The following is a 19,458-nucleotide window of genomic DNA, read 5'->3' as shown; positions in this document are numbered from 1 at the left end:
AAAGTCCAAAATGTACATGGCTTCACCCTGCACTGTAAAAGTCAGCTTTACAGATGCTACGTGTGCTCTGCTAGCAATCCGTGTTGCGGAAGCGAAGGTAAATCCCGGCTGCATTAGTGGCGCCAAATGTTACCCGCATGGAAAAAAGAGGAATCATTTTATGTTGTGAGCTTTAGTCATTCAAGTGGATGACTCACCTGGAAAATTAACGGGGCGCGGCATCGGAATTGCCATTGCCGAAGAGAATGGTCGTAAACCGTGAGGTTAGCCGAGGACTGTAGCCGCTCAAAGTTGTGTCGTGACCTCAGCTTTCCTCCTGCAGACAGTGTTGAAGATGAGCTGGAACTGTCGGCTGTGCGCCACCGCCCCGAAGGTCTTGGACAGCTGGAGGCGCAGACGCGCTTCTCCCGCAAGGAGCTGCAGATCCTTTACCGCGGCTTTAAGAACGTGAGTCACACTCTGCACCATATACTGTGTGTACTGTATGTATGTATGGGCAATGTGTGCATATAAATATATATAGATATATATACACTATGGGCCCCCGTGTTACAAGATGAATCCGTTCCGCGGTTGGGCTCGGAAGGCCAATTCACCGTATGGCGGGCAATCCAAACCTACGTTAACCTTTTGTAACCACTCGCAATCAAACAAAACTTTACCGTTCCGCCATTTTGAAACGAGTGAGGCCGACCAATAGCAGACCAGCATTGTAGTCACGCGTTGCATGGATGCATTGACGGTAACAGAAAATAAGTGCAATTACCTAAAAACGCTGGCAGATTGAGACAAAACAACACAAATACAGCCAACCCCCTAGGGTCATGACAGTTGTTTTTGTCACAAATCCAGGAAAATACCATAAAGAGGGGACGAAAAAACCCAGTATTCCACATCGCAACATGAAAAAAACGTAAGCCAGGGACGCTGTAACACGGGGGGCCACTGTGTATGTATAGCCACAACTCACATCCAGGTTTCAACGCAAACTTGTCGTGCTACCTCAACAGGCCCCGCCTCTTAAAGGCTAATAAGTCGGCCTATTCATTTGAGTCCACTGTTGTGTCCATTTTGTCTCAGCCGCAGAGCAAAGTGATGGGGTCAAATATATGAGACATCGTTGGAAAGACATCAGGACATTTTAGGATAGCTCCAATGAGTCCAACAATAAAGTCCAGTATAAAATGTCCACTACAGTGGACACAAATAAATATCAACGCGTGCTGAATCTTTGACGTCAATAGCCGTCAATGGCAGAGAATGAGTTAATGGGATTTGTGTCACGGTTATGAATGAAAAATAAAAGGTAACTTCTCTTCCGGTAGGAATGTCCAAGCGGCGTGGTCAACGAGGACACCTTCAAAGACATTTACGCTCAGTTCTTCCCACAGGGAGGTTTGTGCTCCTTGGTTTTAAATCCCTTTTGGAGCCGGAAAAGCCGATTGGGACACGGGCGGCCGCTGATTCCCCCGCTTCCCCCCTTTCTGTCTCCCAGACGCGTCGACGTACGCTCACTTCCTGTTCAACGCCTTTGACACGGATCACAACGGCTCTGTGAGCTTTGAGGATTTTGTGATGGGTCTTTCCATCCTTCTTCGGGGCACCATTCAGGAGAAACTCAACTGGGCTTTCAACCTCTATGACATCAATAAGGATGGTTATATCACCAAAGAGGTACTTTACCCCCCCCAAAAAAATGGTTGGGTTTTCTGGATTCTTGGTCGACAATGTTGTCCCGCAGGAGATGCTGGACATCATGAAGGCCATCTACGACATGATGGGCAAATGCACGTATCCCGTGCTCAAAGAGGAGACGCCGCGCCAGCACGTAGAAATTTTCTTTCAGGCGAGTTTCACATCTTCCTCTTCTTCAGGAATTAATTGGCGAGTACCGATACCAGGTATCGGTTTTGTTACCGATAACGGCTTTATTTTAGGGTTTGGGATATCACGCGGGCTAGCGATACTTTCACGTAGAATCATTCATCCTTGCCACTAGTTGGCGCTCTGCTTTAGCAGTTTGACACATTGGCGAATCTTAATTTGCGTAAAAGACCAAAATTCACAAAAGTTTATTTTTTTTGTCATTGTTAAAGGTACGGTCCACTTATTTAGCCATTTTCAGCTATAAAAAGTTAGTGTATCATTTTATGACTAAATGTTTTTTTAGTTTTAGAAACACATTGTCCCACTAGCTATCTGAAAAAGACATCACATGTGTTCGATGCTTGGGTATTGGCCAATCACGGCTCAGTCTGTGAATGTCACATGACAGTCGGGTTATATTTTGGATATTACTGCTGAAAATACATATTTTCGAAAGTATTTGCAGATACGCTTGAACGTATTCGCAGAAACGCTCGAACGAATACGCACAAACGCGTTTTCAGGTACGCTTGAACGTATTTGCAGATACGCCGGAACTTATTCGCAGATACGCTCGAACGTATTCTTAGATACACTCGAACGAATACGCTCGAAGATATTTGCAGATATGCTCAAACGCGTTCGCCGATGCGCTCGAAATTATTCGCCGATACGCTCAAAGGTATTCGCCGACACGCTCAAACGTATTTGCCGATGTGCTCGAAATTACTCGCCGATACGCTCAAACGTACTCACCGATACGCTCAAATGTGTTCGCCGATGCGCTCGAAATTATTCGCCGATACGCTCAAACATATTTGCCGACACGCTCAAACGTATTTGCCGATACGCTCGAAATTATTCGCCGATACGCTCCAACGTATTCGGCGATGCGCTCCAACGTATTTGCAGATACAGTTATGATCCATATATAAGGCGCACCTTTTTAAAAGTGCGGCTTATAGTGCGGAAAATACGGTACGTCTGAACCACGGGTGTCAAACTCAAGGCCCGGGGTCCAGATCCGGCCCACCGCATCATTGTATGTGGCCCGCGAAATACTGATTTGAGTTTCTGGCTAAACTACCAAATTTGCAAGTTGTCTTGAAATTTTAAAAATGATGAGGGGAAAAAACAAGCATTGTTTTGCTCACAATCGCTTTTGAACGGGTTTGAACTGATTTCAAAACTCGGTTAGTGTGTGACAAGCACACTTCGAATTGATTTGAGTTTGTCCGTCCCTTTGACAGAAAGTGCAACTACAATGTGGCCCGTGATCAAAACAACCTATTTGCAGTTCTAAGTATCTTCTAGCCTGCATTCACAATGGTGAACGTGTCTTGAAACATTTTTCAACCACATTGGCCGCTAATGGAATCAAAGTGTCTGTAAACACTTGAGTCATGTTGGCCTCTTTCTCCTCCCAAAACAGAAGATGGATAAGAACAAAGACGGCGTGGTGACCATCGACGAGTTCATCGACTGCTGCCAAAATGTAAGCGGCGTACGGCGCCGGTGACGTTTGCTCATTTTTCGCGCGCGTCTAACCGGCGCGTTGTCTTTGTTTTGTCGCCAGGATGAAAACATCATGCGCTCCATGCACCTGTTTGAAAACGTACTTTAACTTTCCGCCCTGGGGGGAGTGCAACTTATTATGTGGACTCTAGGAACACTCTGGAAATGTTTACCGTTCACTTTTTTTTTTTTTTTTTTTTTTGCCCTCTGCTTGATTTACACCCGATTTCCGCCCGGTCCTTGTATTTCCAGAGTGCTCCTCTGTGGCTGGTGCATTGTTTTCAACTGTATATAGTGGTGGTTCTTATTTTTTTTACCATTTCAAATAAATCATCATGCGGGCAACTTGAATATAGAAAAATAAAAATCTATACCTAAAGAGTGATTCAATGAAAGTTAAGCCCAAAGTATTCTGGTTAATATTGCGTTTTTGGAATATGAATTAAATAGAGGACGGCCATTTTGATACCCGCTGTCAACCGAAAACGGCGTCGGTCGCTCAAGCCTCGTCACGTGACCGGACGGCTCGCGATTGGGACTTGCTTCAGCTCTGCGATGTCATATTCCATCAACGACAAATATCAAAATGGCCACGTCACAAATGGATACACTAATTAGAATGTCGTGTTTAGACTAGCGGGAGCGCATAGACTATATTAATGGGAAGATCATTTTTGGGTTAACTTTTTTAAAAGTTAGTACAAATGAACTGTGCATAAGAAATGGACTTGACATTCTTTGCCATAGCACTTTCGGGAATCGCTGATGTACAGTATGCGCTTGCGGTCACGTGTAGATACGGAACGCTGGAAGATTGGACTGAATGCGTTAGTCCCTCCCAAGCACACTCATAGTTTCTATTAAATGGATGTATAGAATATTAGATGACAATAACACACTCGAATTAGACTTTTTTCCCTTTCAAACATTATTATTATTTTTTTAGGACGTATGTTTATTGTAATTTTAAAGGAGACCAATTTGAATTTTAACTACGGCAAAAGCTATGTATGTTTATTTGATTTTCTCAAAATGCTGTTGTATTCCTGTCTAGGACATAGGAGTGTTGTATTTATTTTCAGATCCTGACATGTCATTTCACAGTCATCATGATACATTTTTACATTTCTGTAAATATATCACAAGGTGAAAATAAACTGATGAACTTATGCTTCTCCGATTTAATTCCTAAACGATCTCCTGAAGAGTATTTCGGGCTAGAACTTGAGTCATTCATTGAAAGGTTTTTGTTTCATCTTTTTTTGTGTTCTGCTGCCCTCTAGTGACGTCAAGGTGAAGATACTGTGGCGTTCTCGTTTTTATTAAATATATATATATACAGGTATATATACTGTATATATATATATTTCGATTGTTTACAACTGCTCTATGGATGAAAGTGAGCCTGCAAACAAGTGACTGCGACCCTGGTCAAGTGGTTACAAGTCTACCGAAATCAAATCAAACAAGTTTGTGCTTTTTTTTTAAGTACAGACACTCAAATGACCTGAGGTTATGTTTTAATACAAACCATATAGGCTGTCAAATCAAATTTCAACATAAAGGCAGACGGCAAAAGTCGTAAATCTCTGATACAAAAAACAAAAACATTTGAAGGCAGCACGTGTGACACTATTCAATTAGGAATGTTGACGTGGACAACTTGTACAGATAATGAAATGAAAGGTGTTTTTAGATATCCCCTTAAAAAATTATTTTGTTATTCTGGATCGACTAGGGTAAAAGTAACAAAAATTGACTAAAGTACAATAATGTGAAATTCTGCACTGCAGCATGGCGGCCCGTTTGTCCGGAGTCAATCGAGCGGAAGGCATCTTTGGCGCTTGCGGAGTTAAAGGTCGCTCGGCTTTCGGCGTTTGGTCCCGAAATGTGAAAAGTCTGTTTGAGTTTCGAGCGGATTCTTTTTTCCTTTTTTAGGTGAGCAATTGCCTAATCTCCCGGTGAACGTGGCAAAGGAAGTCCAAGTAGGAGGTTCCGCCGTGCAGGCCTTTGTCCTCCACCAGGAATTGTCGGAACGTCATCTCGGGCTTGTCCTTCTGCCTCACGATGTGAAGCTGGGGATGAAAAACACCGTTGCAAATTTGGTTTTTGCAAATCACGAATAGCCAAACGCAGGAGTCTTACCTTCATAGATCTGGGCCTCTTTTCCAGAAGGTCGTTGATGATGGAGCGAACCTTCTTGGACAGCGGGTTGTTGATCTCCGGCAGCACACTCTAAAAAAGGGAGGACAAAATAAACTGGTAAGTCTATTTGGTCTTGCGAATTCACTTCAAAATCTTGAAAAAGAAAGCTATTAGTTATTTTTAAAAAGTCTTGAGAATCGTCACTGTTTGTTCGCCTTGTTTGCCCTTTTAATGATAAAGAAATTGAACCTGCATTGTTAGCTTTTGGCAAAAATTCATAATTGAGCCATCCAGCTGTGTCAGCCCCTGCCCCTTCCCCCACCATTCCTTCTCCCAACCATCTACACGTTGTTTGAAATATGTGGTATTGTTTTTTTGTTCACATGTGCGAGGGCTTTTTTTCCAGGCTTATGCTATGCCCTTGTTTGGGGCCTGTCCAAAGACTGACTTTTTTTTTTTTCCAGGCTTATGTTATGTCCTTGTTTGGGGCATGTTCGAAGACTTTTTTTTTTCCTCCTCTCACCTCATGCAACCTTTTTCTGCTCGATTCGGAGCACAACCCTACGTGCCTTGCCATCTGCCCCCCAATCAATTGTATGTTTCTTGGATGCTTTGAGCTTTTTGTGTCAATTTTTTTGCCTTGTGCAAGTATAATGCTAAAAAAGGCTATCTATGGATAAGGAAGCTAGCAAAACAGAGGCTCAACCAACCATGTGCGCTTGCAAGTGTGCGAGCGAAGGCACGTTGAAGAGAGCCTGGATGACGTCCGGGGGGCTGGCCTGGCCCAGCCACACGAACGAGGCTTGGCCGTTCTCCAGCAGGAACACGCCGTCGTCCGCCAGCCGCTCCTCGGAGCAGCGGACCGGGGAGGGCGGGGCCTCGCTGCCGACGTCCATGTTGTGCTGGAAAGGGCCGCAAACGTTTGGCGCTTTGATTTTGACGCGGCCTGGCGAATGGGGGGGGGGGAGGCGTACCAGCGGGATGAGGCGCGGGTAGAGCATCAGCTGGGTGTCCTCCACCGCCATGGCCATGACGGCGAGCCTCTGGTGGGCGCGCTCGTCCGTCGGCAGCTCCGCGCTGCCCGTCAGGGGCGCCGTCTTCAGCAGGCTGTTCATGTAGACCGGGAACACCTTCATGGCGTCCGGCAGGATCAGCTGCGCACAAGGCCTCACGCGTCACGTGTGCTTTTGCCGACTCAAATTCCTTTCAAGACAACTTCAAAACTCAAATGGGGCTACTGGAAGACACGGCGGGGGGTACGCGGAATTTCTGCAGGAAGCAGCAAATCTAACTTGACCCATGTCCAATACGGTGATCATTCTCACGGTAGTTCTAGATAACGGAAAGCGCACTCCCGCTAGTGTGATAACCGAGTGACGTGTCATCATCTGGGTGAAATTTCAGCTCCCTGCTGTCCTCTTTCAGTGTTTTTTCTTTGATGTGGAATGCCATTTTTGTAAAGTCAAAGAACAAACTTGCAATTCCTTTTTACCCTAAGGAATAGTGATATTATATAGTAATATTTGGGTCATTTTGAGCCATTTCAACCCTCCTGTTTTGGGTCAAACTGACCTATTCGAGAGTTGAAGTTTGTTATGATAAAAATATTCGGGTCAAAATGACCCAGGCATATTTTTATTTTTACTGTTACCGGGGGAGGATTACACAGCAGAAATGTTTTCTGAAACTTTGAGATTATTCCGCATGACCCCGGGTCATACGGACACAGAAGCTCCAGAAGCTCACCTGGCTTGCGACCGAGGCGCTGGCGCAGTTCTTCCTGTAGCAGGCCAGCATGTGGGCCGTCTGGTTGACCAAAATCTCGCGCACGTTCTTCAGGGGCTGGTTGAGGATGGCGCGGTAGGCTGCGTGGACCGCACATACAAGCTCACGAAAAGCAACGGTGCACTTTCAACATTTACCCCTTATTCTTCCTATCAAGCTTGGGATCCATGTACCAGCACTAGTACACTATTAATCTTCAACTCAACAAGTCCACCCCCCGACTGGGGGTTGAAAACGAGGGGACAAAAACTCAACTTGTACATGGAGAAATATGGTAAATCTTAATATTATTAAACCTTACACAGTAACTATACTGTTATCCCTTCCCATCCCTTTGGCTGTAGAGCCGCGGTTATATTAACGCCGCCCGGAAGTCTAATTAGAATCAAGTCTGTAGCTGTATAAGGATTTAAGATTTTGGTAAATATGTGTCCTAGAGTAACATTCATGTAAAATAGGTAAGGGAGGGAGTAATGCTACTTTTTGCGCATTTGTGGATCACTTCAATGCTGTTTTTCGCTTATCGCGAGGCGAGTCACGGTCCCCGATAACCACGAAAAATGAGGGATTACCGAATATATATACTGTATAGAGTATATAGTATACGTATTAAAAAAAAGAAGCTAAAACCGGAAGAGTGCTATTACACGGGACGTCCAACTCACCAGATTTGGCGAAGAAGTTAATGAGCGCGTCGGTCTCACAGCTCTTGTAAAGCTCGGACAAGTGGGGGCTGCAGTTGAGACCCAGGTTGAGGATGCGCAGGCGCCGCTGCCCGCCGACCGTGGTGTACAGCAAGGCGCACTGCAAAGGAGCACGCCGTGAGCGGCGCCGAGGCCGATTGCGGCGCCGAGGCCGATTGCGGCGCCGAGGCCGATTGCGGCGCCGAGGTTTGAGGCGCGCACCTGGATGAAGGCGCCCGTCTCCTCGCCCAGCGCGTCGTCGTGCTTGAATTCCACCGTCACCGCCTTGTCGCAGTCCACCGCCGCCATCTCCACGTCGGTGGTGTTGTTCATGTGGATGGCGCCGAAAAAGTCGGTGGCTCTGAAGCCTGACGACAGGAATGCGCGAGTACTTTCAAATGCTTTTGCCGGTACGTTGGAACGTGTTCAAGTACGTTTGAACGTATTGGCAAGTGCATCGACGCATGAAGCGCTCGAGCGTATTTTAATGGGCAAACATACTTGCGAGTGCGAAAGTACCTCCGAAAGTTTTACATCTGTTCGGACGCCTTTGATAGTACGCTCGAAAATGTTTTTACGTATGTTCGAACATATTGGCAAGCACGTTTGATCGTACCCACGAGTACATTTGAACGTATTCTCCAGCGCGTTTGAACATGATTTTAAGAGCGTTCGAATAAACTCGCACACATTCGCAAGTGTGTTTGAATGGCATCTCCAGCTCGTTTGGGCATATTTTTAAGTAGGTTCGAACAAATTTGCCAGTACATTCGAACCCCTTGGCGAGCACGTTTGAACGCATCGGCAAGAACGTTTGAATGTATTCCCAAGTACGTTCGCACGTATTCAAATATGCGTAGGCGCATTTGCAACGGAACGAATGCGGGTTTGCTTTTATGGATTCAAAACACGGATGTCTCTCTCACCCGTACTGGTCCGAACGCGCATGACGGCGTCAAATCCCACGCTCTTCTGCACGTCCTTCCTCAAGTCTCGCAGGAAGTGCTCGGCGTCCGTCTCCATCTGCCACGCCGTCCGGCGCGTTAAAAAGCGAAAGGGCGGCGGGCGGCGGCGGCGGCGGGAGGGGGCCGGACCTGGAAGTTGTTGTACTTGAAGACGGAGCCGCCGGTGTGCGCCGGCACGTCCGCCATGGTGGCCAGGTCCACGTACTGGTTGGGGAAGAGGAAGAGGTCCACGCAGCAGCCCTGCGCCACGCAGTCCTTGGACAGCTGCTCGTACGCGCCCTTGGCCGGCTGGAACAGCGTCTTCTCTTTGTCCGTGTTGAGCAGCTTTTTGTCGTCGCGGTTTTTCAGCTTGCCGGGAGCCTCGGCGGTGGGCATGGACGAGTGGAAGACGAAGAGCTTGCCGCCGCACTCCGCTTCCTGGAGCCCGGGGACCAACGCTCCCGTTCAGGACGGGGACCGACGCGGAGATTTCCCGGCCCGGCGACTGACCTTGAACGCCTCCACGCCGGCTTGGATGACGGGCGCGAAGACCGTTTCGCTCTCGTTGGTCTCGGCGAACATATCGGGGATCTGGCTCAGCAGGCTGCGGGGCGCACCAGGAAAAATTTTGTACCCGTTCTTGTGAGGGCGGCTATGGGGAGCCGTTTGCTTCGAAATCATTTGCACAAATGCCTTCCTGATTTTTACATTTTTTCGATGGATTTGGGATGTTCGCATATTTTACACATCCACAAATTTACTAGCCGGTTTCGCGTTTTTCTGATCCTCGACAAATAGCGGTGATTTTCACCGTTATGGATCCAAAAATCTATCCGCAATTTTCACGTTTTTTTAGAGATTGATGATTTTTCACGTTTTTCGTAACTACAAATATATTTACGATTTGTCGTGTGTCCGAGTCCCACAAAAATATTCACAATTTTGCTAAAATGTTGCCAAAATTGCTATTTTTATGTTTTGAGATTTACAAATATGTCCGTGGTTTTCGTATGCTTTTCAATCAATGTCCAATTCGGCTCGCGAGTTGTCTTGCGCATTTGTGGATCGATGTGCACGGGCATTTATTTTCGAGAAAAACATCCACCCCCCCAAAGGTCCTCGGATATTCATGCGACTAATGGTCCGTTCCTCTTCTGTCCACAAGGAGGCAGTGTTGCTGTCCCCATTGAAAAGAAACATGAGCTGCCTCCCGTCGGTTAAAATTCGAAATTTAACAACGGAAAACGAGCCTGGGAAGCGAAATATGAGCGAACGTAATGGTGTGAATAATTTTGATACAAATCTTTCTCCGTAGGCGGGAGGCATTCCTCACTTGCAAATGATGGCCCTGGACTCCTGGAAGTCGACCAGGAAGCCGTCGGGAAGCGGCACGTACATCTCGCCCACGTCGGACACCACCATCATCTGCGGCTGCGACAGGGAGCTCTTGACGTTGTAGAAGTGGAGCGTCTTGTTGTAGGTGGCGAAGCCCACTTTGATGGCCGACCTCTCGGCCCCCTCCTCCCTAGTCAATCAATTGAGGAAATTGATTGTGTAAGTCATCTCCACAGACCATGAAATATCATCTGCCTGATTTCTCGCTCACCTGCCAGAAATTTGCATCACTGTTGACAACATGCATCCGTATAAAACTTAAGATATTTGAAGCATAGCGCCTTTTCCAGTTGATTCGTGTTACAATTAATTTGCTTTTATTTCGAAAACAAAATATATGTTCCTGCCACCACGTTAAAGCAATACAGTAGTCCTCTTATTTTTCCCCATTTTCAGCAGCAAAAAAATATATTTTTGTCTATAATCAATTTCATGACTAAATTATTTTAAAATTCTTTATGCTTTAAAACCCCATCGCAACTTGTAGTCAAGTCATAAAATGTGATGAAGCTGTTACATACACAAAGTGAGTACATTTTTGATGTCCACCACTTTTTCAAAAAGTGCCTGTCACCATTCAAATTGCTTGAGTGAAACAGCACTACCTAGCGGGCAGGCCGTGAAAGTACATTTTGATATCCACTTTGTACCTGGGCAGTTTATCCAGCAGCGTCTTTAGCTCGTCGCAGACGAGCTTGACCAGCCCGCTCTTGATGTTGTTGTAGGACACGTCGATCATGAAGATGTAAGCTGGCGGCTTGGGAGGCTTGTTGTTCTGCCGGGGACGTGAGGACGCGAGGACGTGAGGACGCGTCACGCACATCTCCCCGCTCCGCCTTCGAAATACCTTGCAGTAGTCCAGCGTGGCCGCCATCTCGTAGGATCCCAGCGAGAGCTCGGCTCGCTCGTAAAAGTCCACCCGCCGCCCCATGTGATCCAGATGTTGGAAGTAGAAGACGGGTACTGGAGCGAGTTACACAATTGGTTTGAAGGCATCAAAAATGATCTACTTTTGTATTACAGTCTCCCCTCGCCACTCTGCCTTTTTTTCATTAGAAAAAGACGCACTGTGAAAGTTTCCTGCGAGATAAGTTGACTGTTAATGTACATGGCACGGGCACTCCTACAAGATGCACGATTGGCTCGCGGCGCGACATAGACCTATAAGGTCAGGCGTGGATTACAACTCTCGCTCTAATATTTTGCAAATTTCACTTTTGGGGGGTTTTAGGTCCCCATTAACTCATTCAGTGCCATTGAGGAGAATTCTCAATTTTTTAAAATAGTAATAACTATGATAAACCATTAAAATTCTGGTCAAATACGTTTTTATGGAGAAGAGACTAATGCTTACTTAATATAAGCCAAATGAGCACTGTAGTGATAACCGTAACCATTAGATGGCAGTGTAACACAGCTGTTACCTACATGCAAGTGTAACTGAAGAATGGAAGTCAATCTTCTCATGGCAGGCCCATATTTACATAGACATAGCACAAAATATTCTGTTGGCCTTGAAAGGTGACTGAAAATGCTCAATATACTGACGCTCGAGAGGTTTCCTTTTTCAATAACGCTTGGCACTGAAAGAGTTAATCATCCAATCCCAAAAACGTAGTTTTACGTACATCAGTAAAGAGTCTTAAACATTCAATCCAGAGTATATTTTTCTGTTTATCTTCTGAGTAGTTATGTTAATTTCTCATCACGTAGCTAGCTAGCTAGTTACATATCTATCAAGCTAGCTAGCGAGTAATGTTAACATCTATCACACATCCATCTATTTTTATCCAAAAATCTATTTTAAGACCGTCTTTTAACCTAATATATAAAATATTAAATACAAAAAAAACCCCTATAAATTACCGCGATTGGGCATTAGCACCGTAAAGACATATAAATCCGCCTCTGGGATTGAATGAGTTACCCGCGAAAAACGAGGGAACGCTGTTTTTTTGGGGGGGTGGGGAGTGGCACCTTCATTGACGCAGCTGCAGAAAGCGCACTGGTAGCGGCGCCCGCCGTCGATGAACTGCATATAGGGACACATGTAGGCCTTGCATCGGTTGCAACGGATGGGCCCGCTCTCGCCGTGGTTCACCAGGTACAACGGCGTCTGACGGCAAAGTGACATATTCCAAAGTCAGCCTCATCTCTCCCGCTTGAGTCATTCTAGCGTTGCCTAAAAAGGCTTCCGGACGATGACAGCTCGAGACGGGTGTGTGCGCGCGCGGGGCTGTGCGGTCTCCTTTAGAACGCTTTGACCGCATAGGATCGAAAAGCAGGTCCGCACCAAATAAGACTCGGCACGAGAGCTTTGTCCAAAACAAGATACAATAGAGACCGCAAAATTATTTTTAATTTGCCCGTATTGTTTCAAAAAATGGACTGCTTCCAGATTTAGAAAAAGAAAAAGTGTTCAAGAAGCACTTATACATGCAACATGTGGCGACATCTCTGTAAAGCACAACACAGGTAAAGGCCTGAGAACTAAGTCATTTCTAATCGATTTCAACGATAACTACTTTTAATAATCTATTAATCGCCGAGACCTCAAAAAATCGTACAAAAACTCAGAATTTGACCGTGTCAGTATCGGTTTCCTTTATTCTTTCATGAAACGGAGCAGATGTGCAACGATGAATCGATTATCAATCGATTATCATTGTTGAGTTACCGTTTTTAAGTCAAAATCGTCTAAATATCAGAAGTCAGATTCCTGTATGAATGTAGACTGATTATCTTTGTGTTGCATCAAAATGATAACTTTTTAATGCTAAAAATATCTGAATTAGTGAAAATATTTAACAAACCTGACTTTGTCTAATATGCTGTTTCAGGCAGCAAGAGTTGCTACTGTCATTTTGACGTTACTTCCTTCCATAAAACAAATCGGAAGATATGTAAAATAAATAAATAAATAATTAAAACATAAATTTAAAAAATGTTATCCAAAAAGGAAACATAAATTTATCTGTAATTCATTCAATACCAGATTTATTTTCACTTTTTTTCCAGACATTCGATGTACTTAAGTATCGATTCAATACTTAAGTATCTGGGATTTAAAAAACATGAAAAAAAACGTCCTGGCATTGAATGAGTTAAGTGGAAATGTATTTTGTTGTCCTCTGTACTGCAAACAGCTCTTTAACCAATCAAAAAATATGTTTTTGTTTAATTGTTTTTTTTTTTATGGGAATAACAGGATATTTGACAAAATATTCGAAAGCCGCAGCCCAAAACGTACTATTGGAATGAGCCTACCTCATTGTTGCGCAGACGAGCAAACGGTGCGACGACGCAGGCCAGGGGCACCTGGCACTGTTTGGCCAGCTCGGCCGTGCACGGTAACGTGTAAGCGGTGCAGCGGATGAACCTTGGACTGGCGTGGCCTAACGAGGATGAAAAATCAAAAGTGGAAACGGGAACAGGATCTCCGTTCTCGCAGGGTGGAGGGAAAAGGCCATCGTACCTTGGTCTTGCACCGTGAAGTCGGTGGTGACCAGAGGCGGGACTTGCCCTCGGATGTTGGTGCCGAAGACCTGTCCGCCGTATTTGGCTCGGTCGTCCTCGATCACTTGGGTCTGATATCAAAAAAAGGGATCGGATCGAATCGGCCGGCGACGTCGGAACTTCGACATGATCCTCTTTGTTTTTAGTAATATTCCTGCGTGTGAACGAGGATGGACTCGTACGGTGGTTCAGTCTGCTCGCTTCTGTTATTGAGAATAATGCCGTAACAACCTCAGCTAACATGAACAATCTTCCTTCGGTGCTGTCGGATAAACAGATTCTAATCTCAAAGTTACCGTTTATAGGACGCTTTCATCGTCTGGGTCTTTATTTCCGGGGGAGGGATGTAGCTTATCGTTGAGAAATGACGGTAATGAACTCAAAGCAAAACGCTGCATGAACAATCCACTCACCGTGCTGGGGATGGAGTCCAGATCGAGTTTCTTTTGAGGTGGACCAGGTTGTGGGCCCAGTCCTGGAGGGAAGCCTCCTGGCTGAGGTCCTGCCATGGGGCCTCCCATATATGGACCTGTTCAAAAACGTCCACAAACGTTATTTTTGTTGTGTGTGTGTGTGTGTGTGTGTTTTTTTTAAGTCACAACCGATGCACCTGCTTGTTGAGGGTATCCAGGTGGACCGGCGGCCCCCGGTCCAGGCTGACGGAAGCCTCCGGGAGCTGCGGGAGAAGGCTGTCCAGGGAAGGGCTGACCCACGGACATGCTTGTGGGAGGCGCCATCTGCGCCTGCATGGGCTGCTGCGCGGCGGTTGGAGGAGGGGGTCCCCGGAAAAGCTGCTGCTGGGCCGCGGCGCCGGTCGCCGACGGAGGGCTCTGAACGGGCCCTGGAGAAGCAAAGCGACCCCGTGTTAATTCCCCCCGAGGGCGACCGATGACGCGTCCGGGACGGCTCACCGTAGTTGCCCAAGTTCATGGCGCTCATCTGATTGGCGAGCTGCATCGGCGGGGGCGGAGCCGGAGAGGCCATGCTGTTGTACGGCGATTGCGGAGGTTGCCCGTAAGCGGCCGGGGGGTACCTGAACGCGGCGATTGAAAAAAAAATCTCCATCGGAACGTGAAGGTAATCGGCGTTTACGATTTCCTCAGGAGGAACTGCGCAGACCTTTGCAGATGAGCCCCGTTCTGCTGACTGTTGGGACTGTAAGGACTCGACCCGGGAGGCGGAGGCAGGCCAGGACCTGAAGGCGCCGGGGGCTTCACCGCAGCTAAGCACACACAGGGAAGCCGATCTGTCGCACTTCCTACTTTATTTATTCCTAAAGGGATACTAAACTTATTCAGCCCTATTTTTCCAGTCAATACCTTTAAAATTAGTTTTTTTTCCCACGCATTCAACCGAAAATTCACCAGGTTCCAACCAATCACAGCTCATTTTAACGTCACAAGACCCAACCCAGAAAACGGCTCAACCGCGATTGGCCATGACCTGAGCTTTGAGAACATGAACGGTACACGACAAATAAATAATAACGCAATCAACCCTCAAGACATGTTTTTTGTTTTTGTTTCATCAGTCCATATGATAAAGTAACTAATGAATTAAGCGTTAAGGTAGTTAGTTACTTTAGATACTTTTACTAACAGATTACTTTAGCCAACCGTGCTAAAGTAATTGATTACTTGTGGACTAACGTCATCGATCACTTCAATGTATAAAGTAATTGATTGCTTTGGTACTTAATCACCTAAAGTAATCAATGACTTTACTACTTAAAAAAAAAAATGGAAAAAGATGAGATGAAGTACCTGGGATTGAATGTCTCTAGTTTTTCAAATAGGCATGGGACCATATCACAATTTAATGGTATGATAACCTTGAGCAAAAACATTGCGGTGTCGCGGTATTGAAAATACAGCTTTAAAATGTATAATTTTCCAATCTTTTATTTGTTTGGTAGCCATTTTTATATGATCTGTTTTGTTTTTAAACAAAATCTATAATACGGCATTTGCTACCATCGTTACATGTGGACGACGGTTCGCCTTCTTGCCATAAAACGCTCCGTAAAAGTAACATGTTAGCCACGTTAGCCGCGCTAGTTATCTTACGGTTGTACTGAAGCCCACAAACCATGAAGTGGACGTGATTGGCTGCGGCAGCCAAAGAGTACGAGTCACATCGAGAGGAGCCTCCCGCTACAAGCGGCCAATTGCCCGTTAAGGCAGACAAGGCATGAGGGGGGCAAAAAAATGAAAATATAAATAGAATTTACCAGTTTTATTAGGTTTGGACGGCTTTAAATAACCGTGACTTGCAAAATCGCAATATATTGCCATTACAGTTATTTTAAAATATGAAAATGACCAAAGTTTAGCATCCCCTTAAGAAATGCATGCATGTCATCTTTTCTCACTCCTCGACGTGCTCCACATGAGGTTTGCTCACCTGCGGGAGGCGGCCCGTACGCCTGAGGCGCTCCTCCGTAGTGTCCGTAGTGGGGTTGCGCGGGAGCGGCCCCGTATCCGCCTTGGTAACCCCCCAAGCCCGGCTGGGCCTGGGAGTACGGGGGTGCGGCGACGTAACCCTGCTGACTCATTTGGACGCTCTTCTCATGCCAACCATCGGCTTCTTACAATCTGCCGGAAAGTAAAAGCGTAAATTGAAACCAAACCGAGAAATATCAAAGACTCAATAAGAGCGAATTGTCCGTTATATGTGAAAATATTGCAGAAAATATGACGTATAACCACAGACATACTATTACTATTCATCGACGAGGTGGAGGGGGATGTTTAACGGGCCTGTATAAGGACCAGCCGTTCGGGAAACTCTAGAATTTTCCAATGGCCAGCATGCTTCTGAACAGCATCATAACGGCTTTTTTTTTTTATCTTTGTCACCTTTTTTTTAAAGATGTAACCCCTGCGAAATATGTTTTAAGCCAACTAACAACCCCAACTAGCGCAAATAAATTTGACTTAAAAGAGCTAATGATCTCTCAGGCGTATTTTACTCAGCATTTTATTTCTGTTTCATCCGGCAGAAAATTGCCTCACTAATGACAATACACATACGTATAAAACTCAACAAAGGCATAAAATGTTACGCGAAGAAGTCACTTTAGCAAATCAGTATTACCTCTTGTTCCGATGAATTTGCTCTTAATTCGAAAAGAAAGCCGAACTGTTCTAGTCATGGCATTAAAAAGCATCAGATTAGATTTGCACATAGCAGCAGACACCCTAAAGTTTCCCACTGCTTGAGTGAGATAACAATAAAACATCACAAATAAACAACTGTCACTTCTAAGGACTTTAGGAATATCTTTTAGTTTAAATAACACAGCTGGTTGGTATGGTTCATTGAAATGATGATTTGCTTTTTTGACATGCTATGCTAATTATAGAACAATCACTTAAGGGTTAAAGTCTAGTTTTAATGACTTCCAATCCGCTTTTTTGTCAACGGCAACAATAACAACATCTGTTACTTTACAGTACACGTGCGTCCATGTGCAACACAGACCTTTGAGATTTCTTCGTTGGCAGATAAAGCGAGCGCGCGTATCTGCGTGGAAATTATCTTTTGTTATCTATGAGAGGAGCTAACGCATAGGAACACGCCTGCATTTTAGAAATATAGTAAGAAACACATTAGTTCATTCATAATTTCAAACTTTAACCACTAGGAGCCCCTAAAAGTAACTACAGCTGTGACGGAAACTTTTCTACTTTGGTGGTAACACTCTAACATTATGTTTGTCCGAGGGCCACAAACAGAAAAATCAGACTTTTGGAATATAGTTGCTATAATCCAAAAAGCATCACAAAATCAGCCCATCAAGCAATTGTATATTGTTTGTATGTTTTAATCGCTAACTGAACAGCTTTCTGGAAGGAAAATAATTAAGAATTTCACAAGATTTGGGGGCGATTAAAGAACCTGTAAGCCACTAGAGAATATGTGCTCTGAAAACAAGCTGAAATGTTTATTAGTTTTAAATAACTCCTTTTAATATTTTCATATTCAGGAAGAAATTTTACAAACGTACATTTATCACTTTTAAATTGCATATTTTACTACAGCTGCGTCTTCATTATTGTAAGAAAACATTAACAATACTGTGTGTTCACATAGAAAGATATAACATTAATTAACCTATAAACAATAGGAATTATGACAGATACTTTGAGCAAATTCGTCATTTCAGAAGCGTATATCGAACCTGGTGGTCGTACTAGTACCAAAGTTTTTAAAAAGTTGGTGGCACCTGCTCTACATTATATTAAAAAAATGGTAGTAAATGCTATTTTTAGTGTATGTTGAGGACCCCTAACAAATGAAAAACGGGCCACAAATGGCCCCCGGGCCATAGTTTGGACTTCACAGTTCTGTGCTACATAGTAGTGACATAGTAATAAGTTAATAATGGCAAAATGATTGAATTCGAGTCGTGTTTTGGGGCTCCATAGGCTCAGTTACGCCATTATTGAAGCATTATATTGTTCTTGTTGCTTGTTTTGTTTTTCGATTTGTTTTTTGATTCTTGTTCTTCCTGTTTTTAAAAAGTTGGTGGCACCTGCTCTACATTATATTAAAAAAATGGTAGTAAATGCTATTTTTAGTGTATGTTGAGGACCCCTAACAAATGAAAAACGGGCCACAAATGGCCCCCGGGCCATAGTTTGGACTTCACAGTTCTGTGCTACATAGTAGTGACATAGTAATAAGTTAATAATGGCAAAATGATTGAATTCGAGTCGTGTTTTGGGGCTCCATAGGCTCAGTTACGCCATTATTGAAGCATTATATTGTTCTTGTTGCTTGTTTTGTTTTTCGATTTGTTTTTTGATTCTTGTTCTTCCTGTTGCATTTTTTTTTAGCGATACCCAGTACCCTACTTGGTATTGTAACGTTGTGCACTTAGTAAATAGTATAAATAATAATAATAAAAAAAAAACGAACAACAATCAATATTATAGGACCGTGGTGCTTGTAATGAACATTTGAGCAAACTGACAGTGGTCGCAGCCTGTAGGAGTCCCTAACGAAGTGGCCATGGGGTGCAGAGCATTTCGACAATCGCACCCCAAAACCGAAAGCAAAACTAAATGAGAGTCCCACAAAAAAGCAGACTAATTGCAACGTTTTTGTTCAAAACGCCCTTTCGGCTCATCCGCACAACGGACACTTGCCACGTCAAACACTCCTTGGACCTTTACAAATGATTCCTCGCGAATACAAATGCGGACGAATACGCTTTTCGTTTCATTTGCATATTCAGATCAACATGTTTATCCCAGTTCGATTGACATTGTTTTATTTTCATAGAGCGCATCCTGCTAGCTGCTCCGCGCCCCTTTGAGCGTAAAGTTTGCCGTTATGTAAAAAAAAAAGCAAGACGCGCGATCACGACACGAATAAAGTCGTTTCCTCGCAGGCGTTCGAGGTGTCCACGCGTGTCAAAGTGTTGCGCTTTTTATTTACCTGGACGGTTTGGTTTGCGCTGGCCTCGTCTGGGGGCTTCGCGGAATGCGGAGTGCCACGTCAAACTCCAAAAGCTGCCGGGCGGTCTTGTGACGTCAGCGAAGACGTGTGCCAAGAGGAGGGCGGGGAACAATCCGTTTCCGGTTTCACAATAGCACAAAGAC

The 19,458-nt window shown here is 44.8% G+C and overlaps 2 protein-coding genes across 6 annotated transcripts in view; one reads left to right on the top strand and one right to left on the bottom strand.

Annotated features, from left to right (window-relative positions):
• The window catches only part of kcnip4a (potassium voltage-gated channel interacting protein 4a), a 62,207-nt gene extending 57,633 nt beyond the window's left edge, over positions 1–4,574 (top strand). For all 5 annotated transcript variants that reach the window (XM_088415434.1, XM_088415411.1, XM_088415420.1 and 2 more), the window contains 6 exons: positions 323–447; positions 1,326–1,395; positions 1,496–1,674; positions 1,742–1,846; positions 3,299–3,361; positions 3,443–4,574. In XM_088415434.1, coding sequence (XP_088271560.1) covers positions 323–447; positions 1,326–1,395; positions 1,496–1,674; positions 1,742–1,846; positions 3,299–3,361; positions 3,443–3,490 — 590 coding nt within the window. In that variant the 3' untranslated portion in view covers positions 3,491–4,574. The remainder of the gene's footprint in view (positions 1–322; positions 448–1,325; positions 1,396–1,495; positions 1,675–1,741; positions 1,847–3,298; positions 3,362–3,442) is intronic.
• A 310-nt stretch (positions 4,575–4,884) lies between these two features.
• Positions 4,885–19,383, bottom strand: sec24d (SEC24 homolog D, COPII coat complex component). The gene is made up of 22 exons (XM_088415399.1): positions 19,295–19,383; positions 16,253–16,443; positions 14,969–15,071; positions 14,761–14,882; positions 14,460–14,690; positions 14,263–14,378; positions 13,809–13,920; positions 13,601–13,728; positions 12,311–12,449; positions 11,181–11,296; positions 10,984–11,108; positions 10,272–10,463; positions 9,449–9,542; positions 9,089–9,376; positions 8,921–9,017; positions 8,217–8,362; positions 7,977–8,115; positions 7,273–7,391; positions 6,501–6,680; positions 6,237–6,428; positions 5,527–5,616; positions 4,885–5,456 (listed from the first exon to the last, which is right to left on the bottom strand). The coding sequence occupies exons 2-22, from the start codon at positions 16,401–16,403 to the stop codon at positions 5,316–5,318; spliced, it is 3,021 nt and encodes a 1,006-aa protein (XP_088271525.1). The 5' UTR covers positions 16,404–16,443; positions 19,295–19,383; the 3' UTR covers positions 4,885–5,315.
• Positions 19,384–19,458: the final 75 nt, after the last annotated feature.

This window comes from Hippichthys cyanospilos, chromosome 1 (assembly GCF_059441005.1).
Source record: "Hippichthys cyanospilos isolate Australia breed blue-spotted pipefish chromosome 1, RoL_Hcya_1.0, whole genome shotgun sequence".
Taxonomy (NCBI): Eukaryota; Metazoa; Chordata; class Actinopteri; order Syngnathiformes; family Syngnathidae; genus Hippichthys; species Hippichthys cyanospilos.
The sequence above is the reverse complement of the archived record's forward strand: the minus strand, read 5'-3'. Positions and strand labels throughout refer to the sequence as shown.

What these genes read in the sequence shown, in the direction of transcription:
- sec24d (XM_088415399.1), bottom strand. Translation starts at nt 16,403, where the DNA reads ATGAGTCAGCAGGGTTACGTCGCCGCACCCCCGTACTCCCAGGCCCAG. An exon ending in CTCGTCTGCGCAACAATGAG is followed by an intron (nt 12,450 to 13,600) that starts GTAGGCTCATTC and finishes CTTTGCCGTCAG; the next exon opens with ACGCCGTTGTACCTGGTGAA. An exon ending in GCGCGTTCGGACCAGTACGG is followed by an intron (nt 8,363 to 8,920) that starts GTGAGAGAGACA and finishes TCCTGTCGTCAG; the next exon opens with GCTTCAGAGCCACCGACTTT.